Genomic DNA, 9,919 nt, shown 5'->3' on the forward strand with positions numbered 1-9,919 from the left:
TCCTCTCCATTGGGCTTCCTAATGATGCTTTTATCTGCATAGGCGAGTACTGAATGTCAGATTGTCTTCCGGCTGGGCATTTGCGCTGGAAAGGCAGAGAATGTATCTTCCTGCTGACATTTTCGTTGGTTGGTTTACTTCCTCTGCTTTGCTGTACCCCTGAGGGTGGAATCCTGGAGCTTTGAGCCATTTGGGCTATTTTGGCAGTTTGATGCGTCATTGAGTTAATTGTCGGAGTTACGTAGAATGGGTAGGAACATATAAGTGTATACTCCTTCCTACTCCTTTTTGGACACGTTTATTGATGTTGTTTAGTAATGCTGTTCATAAGATTTTGCTGTATGTTAACTGTTTACTTTATTTGTTATTCCTTTTTTTCTTTTTTGTTAGTTAGTGGGTGCTTTCTAAGTGCTTCTTGTTGCTTGAATAACAACTTTTAGAGACCACAGGTGACTCCTGGCACCAGTTTGAGGACACACTTTACTGCTTAATGCCCATAATAAATACAGAGATGCCCGTCCCATTACAAAGAACGTTTTTTCTGCACTGTAAAACCTTTTGTAACATCTCTGTCGTTACTAAGATTGCTGCAACTTTATTTTTCATCTGTCTTCAGACTCTTTGAGTACCACGGTCGTGTCGTGCCCCCGACCCGTGCTGTGGTCCCCATCAAACGTTCGCGGCTAGTTGTCCCATCCACACGCAGAGCCAAATCCTCCTTTCCAGTCAGGGCCTGTTCGTCGTCATCCTCCTCCTCTTCCTCCTCCCGAGCGCTCAATGTCGGATCTTCCCTTACAGTCCCGAAACGTATGTTCTCTCCGTCTGCTTTTTTCCTCTAATTCACTTTTTTTCCTCCTCTGTTTAAAGGAAATTTGCAGTTTCTTATAACTTGGGTTTTATTTTTGTATGTTTGTCTATCATTTATCATGTCATTAGGTTGTGATAAGAATTTACTCAACAAAGTGATCAATGAGACAAAAGGGCAATGCATTGATCAATCATTTGGTCTGTAAGATTTCAGAAAAACATGAAATCAGTTTCCCTGAGTCTGAGGTGATATCTTCATATGTCTGGATTTGTCCAACTAGCCTCCAAAAAATAATTTAGTTTGCAGTCATTGAAGACAAAGGAAAAGTAGCAAATCTTTGCATTTAAGAAGCTGAAACAAGTGAAGCTTTGGCGTTTTTTCTTGCAAGTATCAAAATTGTTACTGGTTAATTGTGTGTTGATCAGTTGCAGACAAACAAACAAGAGCAAGTATAACAGTGGTACAGTGTATCGACGCGTCTGCCTTAAAGAGAAAAACAGGAACAAAACCAAAAATACCTAACCAAATCCCACTATCACTAGGCAACACTATTACCTACTCTATTAATAACATGTTGGTAACAATCCTTCATTGCACATGAATATATGGAAAATTGAACAAACTGTCTAAAACAGAGTTTGAGTACTAATTTTACTGTTCCCCACTCTTCAAAATAAATTCAGCTAATATGTTTACAACCAGTCTGATCTTCTGAATGCGGTTTCTTTTTTAGCATTCTCAGCAATGAAAGCTGCACTAATCATAATCATTGTAAATGAACAATGGTTCCAATGTCTGTGTTATGTAAACTTGTGTCCCTTAGATATATGGAGGGTTTTAGCATCTGTCAGCTTGAGGTTTAGCTGTACTACCTGCAATTTTACTGTTTTTGATCACTCTCACTGCTCTAACAGTGTTGTTTTCAGCTGCAGCAGGCAGCTATTTTTAGCAAAAAAACACTTTTTAAAAGCCCTGTAAACTACCTGCTCGGTGCCAAATGGCAGACAGACACAGTTATTTATTTGTTTTATTTATTTTATTTCACAAGGGACAATGTACAATATTGGACATTTCGAAAATGAAAAGGCATTGCACCCAATTTCAGCCTGAGCCTGTCATTCATTCATTCATTCATTCATCTTCAACCGCTTATCCCGAGGTCGGGGTCGCGGGGGGTGCTGGAGCCGATCCCAGCTGACATCGGGCGTGAGGCGGGGTTCACCCTGGACAGGACGCCAGTCTATCACAGGACACATAGAGACGTACAGAGACAGACAACCATTCACACCTACGGGCAATTTTAGAGTCATCAATCAACCTAACACATGCATGTCTTTGGATTATGCAGTGGTTAAAAAAAAATGTTAAAAAACACTACACATATTATCTACAGGTGAATACAATAGTAAGAGACTAGCTGGTGAACATAGTGGAGCATCAAGAAGCTAAAGTGCCGGAAATCTTTCTCAAGAGGTGCTGGAGACCCAAAACGGACCTAAAGAAGGGTAAATATTGGACTTACATTTCCCAGATGGCAAGAATCCCAACTCCAAATGAATGATGATGTTGCACTGTGACGTTCTGATGTGTAAATAGGACTCCTGCCAACACGCTGCCAGATCAACTCGGTCAATGTTGTGCTTACAGCTCGTTGTGCTGCCCCCAGAGGCCCAAAAAAATCAACCAATAGTTCAATATTTTGGGAAATGCTTTTTTTTTTCTTGCAGAGAGTTAGATGAAAATATTGATCTCATTCTAATGTGTGTGTCTTAAATATAAGGCTGCAGTCGGATAGCTTAGCACAAAAAAAGGAAATGGGGAAACAGCTAGCCTGGCTCTGTCTGTCAGTACCTAAAGTAAGGGTATTTTAAAAATATTTTAAAAAGTCAAATTATTCCTTTAAGTTGGTGAGTACAGTGGTACTATCACTGGGATGGTGGCCAAACTGTGAAAATAAGATCCAGAGTGTATGAAACCATAATTTGAAAAAAACATTTCAACAGTTGCCTTTGCACTGCTTGTACTCTAACACATACAAATCAGTATTCTCCACATTATATAATGCAGTGACATATATCAACCTTTGTCTTACATTCTTACACCCTTTCACTAAATTTGCCTCAGCCACATTTCTGGCAACAAACTTCTCTGAGACGTGTCTGGGCAGTGCAGTAGTTGTTGTAGCCGTGTCTGTCTCCTTGTCAAACATCACATTAACTATGCTTTTTAACTTTATTAATGCATGCTCACAGTGAAGACAGACCAGCTCCTAACAATCAAGAAAGAGCTGTCACAGATCAAGACCAAGATTGACTCACTACTGGGAAGGCTGGACAAGATTGAGAGGCAACATCGCTCTGACGGCGGTAAGATTTGAACAGAGGGGAGGGGAGGATGTGTCTGTTTCCATTACTAAAAATAAGCTATCAATTCAATACATCTATTGTGCTCTGATGTGAACTGGTTTCACAGACATGCAGAGGAAACAACAGGAGATGAGTGAGTATCCCCGCGGTGACGCAGTAGCCTACTCCGGTGGAGAGGAGGTGAAGAGGACAGCTGAGGTGGAGGCCGGGGAGATGACGGATGGCGGAGAGGACGACTTTGAAGATGAAGGCACCAGCGATATGGTAAGCAGGTGTCAAGTAGACATTTACAGTCTCAATGAGGAGCGAGCGTGTCCTCCTGTGAAGTGTGTGTGTGTGTGTGTGTGTTTGTGTGTGTATGTGTATGTGTGTGTGTGTGTGTGTGTGTGTGTGTGTGTGTGTGTGTGATTGTGTGTGTGTGTGTGTGTGTGTGTTGGTGTGTGTGTGATTTTTGTTATTATTCATCTGCATTAATATTAGGGCTGGCAGAAATAGGCAAAAATTACATTTAGATATTCATTCTGACAAACACATAAACTGTATAAATAATGGACGTAGTCTCCGTGGCTTCACCCATTGGTTTCTGAAGAGCCAAAACGAAGCTCAAAGTGGGCGCCATCTTTGCAGCCTCACGACTATGCCTGCTCCCGGCTTGTCCACTAATGGGCAAAGAGGCTGGGCCGAGGGCTGAATGAATCTGACTCGACTCAAGGGAGGAAAGCGGCATCCTGGAGACAGAGTTACTAAGTGGCTGTATCAGCGTAATTCAGGCAGCGCAAACCGCAGCACTGGGCGTCACTATGACTATATAACTATCTCTACACATAATTTTACATGTCCTTTACAACATTAAACATTGGAACACAGCTTTGTAACACAAAAAGCCCTAAATCATTTTATATTACTCTGATATACTTTAATTGCCTTTGGTACCTTGTGAAAAAGCCATCCATGTGATATTTTAAACAAGCTTAAAACTTAATAAAACACAAATTCATTGCTTCTTTTAAAATAATTAAGAATTGAAGGACCAGTTATAAGAATGCAGGTTCATCTCACTGATGTCTTTTTTTCCTTTTAATTGCAGATAGAGAACCACATATCAGACATTGACAACTGAGTAAGGTCAGTATTTAAAGGGATGATTTGGATGGGTGGGGTTGTATGAGGCACTTACATAGTCGGTGTATAGAGACGCAAACAGAAGTCCCAACATAGAGTCTAAGCCCCTCCAGCTACTGCTGTGATCGGGGGCAGCAGCTAAACAAACTTCTGCCACCTAAAAAAAAAGTGTACACTATATTCAGATAATTTTCACTGCTTTACCTTCCTGCCTTTCTTTTGGCACTACATTTCCTCAACCGTAGAACATCTGTATCCCTACGCCTGTAAGTTCTTCTTTTCTGTTCTTCAACTCGTAAAGGGGTCCTCTTGTCTCCACAGTGAACAGCATTTCATCATGGCTTTCATAATCACTAATTTTTATGTTTACATTTATTTCAACACCAAAAACACCAAAACAGCTGATCTGCAGTGTAAAACAGTGCACTGCAAGGTTGAGCAAACCTATGGCTCTTTTCCACTGCACACTACGGTTCGCCTCGCCTCGTTCTCAACCCCATCATTTCCTAATTAAGCTGCTTCATTATTAAAGATTTTAAATAACAAAACAATCTTTATCCATAGTTTTACTGCTCCTCAAGCGCCCAAGCTTCAAAATATCAAAAGCAGCCATTGCGGTGTAAGAACAGGAATGTCTGTAGTAATATCCTACGTATTTTTGCACTACAATTCGGGTAGCATCCATGCCAACTCTACTACTTTGTTGCCGAACAACAGCAGCACACAGAGCTCCAGGAACACCGGAACAAAAACACAACACCACCGATAGTACATCCATAACACAAGATTCACTTGAGAGATACTTCCGGAAAACTGATGTTTAAAGATACAAAAACAAAATAATTCTCAGAGCTACATAGAGCTTTAGCCTAGAAAATCCATACGACAATAGTGCCAAAGGAGAGAGTTGACGACAAGGTAAAGCAGTGAAAATATTCTAAATATAGCAATGCACTCAAACTGATATTGATTTTACATTTCTGCCTTTGCCCCTGTCCACAGCAGGACGTTGCTTTGCCTCCGTGTCTGTACTCTTGTCTGCTTCTCCAAACTAGTGGCGTGCCGACGGCCATCTATATATACATCTATATATCTAACTATCTTCAAGAACCTCATACAGCCCCAAACTATCACATTTCATCTTTGCTTAAAAGGGGATAAATCTTTATTTATATGGAAACAAACTGTCTGTTTCATTTGTAAGCACAACATAAGCACAGTACCCCTTTTCAGCAGCAAACAACTCGTAGTCAGATCAAGATGTACCGTAGTCAAGATCTTTGGCTTATTTTTCATTCTCTCCGTCTGGGAGTGTAAAGGAAAGGCAGCTTCTCTGCAGTTATCATTGATGACTGTCTGAACAGCCGCAGAGATACAACAACGGCTCATCTGCACTTTCCATCAGGCGACATTTAAATCCCTTTATTTTCTTCGTATGAACAAATAGATTTGAGATTTAATTTGCCTCTTGGCTGACATTTGCTCCCCCGCCGTCCTCCAGCCGCTCTGAACATGATGAATCGCTAAAGATCATAGCATAATGAACTGTTTGTCCTGAGGTGGATATCTAAGTGCTTGCAGGTAATATAAAAAGCATTACTTTATTTTAATGTTAGTCACAGCCCCAATACCTCCTCTGTTTAGATATGGCCACATAATGTAGCCATCTTTTTTTAGATTTACTGTGAAAGCCAGTGTGCCAATAGTAATGACTTTTCACTGGTGTGTGTCTTGTTTCTGTTTTTTTTGTCTTCATAAAAGGGAGCCTACAGGACGAGAAACTGGGAGAAACGTCTTGATCAAGAAGGTGTATTTGAAAGAAAGGAATGACAGGAGTGAGTGACAGCAGAGGAAGAGTTTTTCAGACTTGTTTTTGTGCTTGTTTGCCTCATTAGAACATGACACTCCTGATGTGTACTTCATTAAAATGCTGGTTGTGAATATTCTCCAGACTACTGCAAGATCAACTGCAAAGAGCAATCAATAATTTCCCTTCAAGATCGTTGCCCTTCTGAAAAATAAGGACAATATATTATGTGCTTAATATATTGTGGTCTGTATTGTTATGTGATCAATCAGATGAAACTCCCTCTTTTGTTGTTATGATTGTTCTTTTTCTGTGCATTTAAATCTGTCACGAGCTTGAGCTAAATATGAATGTAAGGACATGAGGGACACTAGATAATTATGTGGTTTTGCTTCATTCGTATGTTTTGCTGAATTGTATATAATTTATACATTATGTCTCCATACAGTGCTGTGTATGCATATCATGTTTGTCATTTGGTATACATGATAAGATGCATTTTGAGTTCACATTCTGTATTTGGTTAACAAAAGACGACTATTTTTGCTATCAGCATGTTAAAAATGTGGCGATAAAGATCATTTGTATTCATTGCATTTGTTGTACAGCTATGGTTGATAGCAGTTTTTGAAATAAACCCGTCCCCCCCACACAAAAAAAAAAAAAAGACGAAGAAAAACAGTTTGCCAGAGTGTTGTAGCTTTCATACACACACACACACACACACACACACACACACACACACACACACTCGGGTGGGGTGGTGCAGGTGCAGGTGCACACTGTGGGATTTCTGCTCAGTACAAAAAGGTTTTTTTACCTTCTGCTTGCGAAACAACTTCAAAAATGTTAACCTTGTATTTTGACGAGAAGCAGCATTAAAAAGTTTCTACTGAACTAAAAGTAGCTTTTTCCTCCAGCCTCAAAACATTTTTAGCATTTCTAGCAACATGGTTTTTGGTTCTGTCTGTCCACTTTGGTCCAAACTGAAATATCTTTAAAACTATTTGATGGATACCCTGAAATTATGTTCAGACTTTCTCAGTTCCCAGAAGATGAATCCTTCTGTTTACAGTTTTCCTCTAGCCATGAGGTTGAATTTTGCGGCTTTGCCAGGAAATTTGGTTGAACAGAACTAAACGCATTTACTTAAGTAATGCATGTGAGTGTTATGTTTTCATGCCACTTACCATAAATACTTTACACTTGTCCCTTTCAAAGGGACATATTGTACTTTTATACTCCACTGCAATAATTTGACAGTTATTGTTGACAAGTATTAAACTTTCAAACAGTATATCTATATAAATAGAGCTGTTGAAATAAAGCTAGTCCAGGCTGAAATAATTACCTCGACTCATGGGAAACTAATTGGCAACTACATTTGTTAGTCTGTCATGTCCTGGGTCCAGCTTCTCTAATGTCATTATTATTACAATTTCATTTAACAAGATGTGAGCATTTTGATTTTCTAAAGTTTTACAATTCCAACAATTTATCGATTAACCAAATAATCCTGATTACTTATACTTCATTCCAGGAAAATATGCTGTGATACAGCTTTTCCCTAGTGTTTACACACAAAATTGAACTCACACAATTCTGTTGAAAAGGCACACTTCACTCAAATAGAAATTCAAAATCAACCAGGAGGGAAATCTTAAGGATTGTCTCTATAAGCAGAGGATCTGAACACACAACCCTGCAATACTTCCTCCACAGCAGATATTTGTGTCCATCAGGATGAATTGTACTAAGTTTAATTGTGCAATACTCCTCAGTTGTACTGTGTGTGTGTGTGTGTGTGTGTGTGTGTGTGTGTGTGTGTGTGTGTGTGTGTGTACGTGTACGTGTGCGTGTGTGTGTGTGTGTGTCGTTCTATGCTAACACAATAAGCCAAGGTGATAAAGATGGTAAACATTATACCTTCATAACATCAGTTCAATCAGGAGAGACTTCTTTCTGAATGAACAAATATTTTTATTGCAAACTGTGAATGGAACATGAAGATGTTTGCATTGTCATTGTTGCTCCACGGTATACCTGTAAGTAAACAGTGTCACTAACTGGACAGGCTCTTCATCTTGTCATTAACTTTGTATAACATCAGAAATGACATTTCAAAGGTATTTTCCGTTTAATTTCATTGATTTATTAGTGCAAAATAAACAAGATTAAAATAACACATAAATTACACAAATGCAACATAAATGCAGACGAAGAAACCTTGAGGGCTTGTAAGAGCTTCACACCCAACGTTTTGATTAAAAACACAACGATAGATGCAAGATACAAATAGATTAAACTTTTCTAAAGAATCTAAAAGATTAAAAAAGAAGGTATTTTACAAACAAAAGATAATTTACAGACAGGTATTAACTGTCTGACTCAAATTAAAGTTGAACTTTTCTCTCCACCTTCAAGCTATTTTCAAAACAAATGGAGGTAGCAAGGTGAACATAAAGCCACAGAATGATGCTAAATGTAAAAATGATCCCCTCAAGTTTAATTATAGCATTCCTATACATTAGTCTTATTCTGCAATGGGCTATGGGAATATTCATCTCATTTTTTTTAATACAGCGCCCTTGGAAACTACAGAGTATGTGTAATAAGTGGTGGTGAGGCAGCAGCAGATGGCATTTCTAATTCACTCACTTCATCAGCACCAGATCATCATTTTCACAGGTTAAGCAGGGCCATTGGCTGGGTTGCAGGTATAATTGGTTCTATCATCGCTGGCCAGCCGCCAATGAGTGCAATGATCAGTCATGCAGCTCCTCTAATATGGACAGTGTTCAGTGTGTGATGAACTGAATCAATCACCGGCCTACAGCCGCCGGAGGCATTATGAGTATGATGGGGTCAGGATCTTTCTAATACATCTGTGATTAGCCACACCTGAGCGAGGATACACAACAGGCCTGTGATCCAAAGATAAAACTATGTAGAAAGTTTTCTAAAGTTATAATTTAGAAAAGACAAACATAAAACGAGCCATTTATATCTAATGTATATTCCTCTATGAATAATTCAAAAATGGCAAAGTTCTTCTAAGTCTTTGTTGCCGTGGTCAAAGTAAATAATTTCACTTTGACTTTTCATTCACACTATTTACAATGTGTGTGCATGCCTCTTTCAAGCATTTATAAATATTTGTGAGGTGTGAGACATAGCCCGTCACACTCGTCTCCTGCAGCGTTTTTAATCTCTGTCACAGAGGCAGTATTTTTGTAAAAAGATCTTAAATTCAGATTTGGAAATATCACTTTTCAGACTGGTTCTATTAACCACGCTGAAAGCTTCTTGTGTGTCTGAGGCATGTCGTAGAGATACACGGTATATAATGAATGCATGAACAGGAAGACTCAGCTGTTAACAAAAGGAAGGTTAGTGACAATAATGATTTTTTTTTTTTTAATCAAACACCAAAATGTCTTTGTTTGGGCAGGCATGACATATTCTGTTTTTATGCAACATGTTTGTGTTAATTTCCCTCTCTCTCTATTTACTGTGAGATTGCTGCCAGGAGGATGAATAAAGTATGAAGATGTGAAACACTGGAAGCTAACCAACATGTGCCTTAGTTGTTTTTTGGGGGTTTTTTTGTCGCAGCATCAAGAGAAATAAAAGAACAATGGTAGTTTAACACAGAGTGATAGAAAGAAACACCAACACAATAATGATGTGTAAGTGATTAACAACATGAGGTTGGTGAGATTAACACATCTATAATAATCATACAATAAATGCTCTAAAACCTAAAATGTATACGGGTTTCATATGAAGAAAGAATGTGTTATTTTAAACATATTT

At 38.8% G+C, this 9,919-nt stretch overlaps 1 protein-coding gene across 1 annotated transcript in view; it reads left to right on the plus strand.

Moving 5' to 3' along the window:
* LOC310957949 (RNA-binding Raly-like protein) overlaps positions 1-6,490 on the plus strand; it is a gene marked incomplete at its 5' end in the record, with an annotated part of 31,410 nt that extends 24,920 nt beyond the window's left edge. Inside the window, 5 exons of the mRNA XM_083928714.1 lie at positions 617-807; positions 3,061-3,174; positions 3,281-3,438; positions 4,262-4,299; positions 6,058-6,490. Coding sequence (XP_083784840.1) covers positions 617-807; positions 3,061-3,174; positions 3,281-3,438; positions 4,262-4,294 — 496 coding nt within the window. The 3' untranslated portion in view covers positions 4,295-4,299; positions 6,058-6,490. The remainder of the gene's footprint in view (positions 1-616; positions 808-3,060; positions 3,175-3,280; positions 3,439-4,261; positions 4,300-6,057) is intronic.
* Positions 6,491-9,919: the final 3,429 nt, after the last annotated feature.

This window comes from Echiichthys vipera, assembly GCF_963691815.1.
Source record: "Echiichthys vipera genome assembly, chromosome: 15".
NCBI lineage: Eukaryota > Metazoa > Chordata > Actinopteri > Perciformes > Trachinidae > Echiichthys > Echiichthys vipera.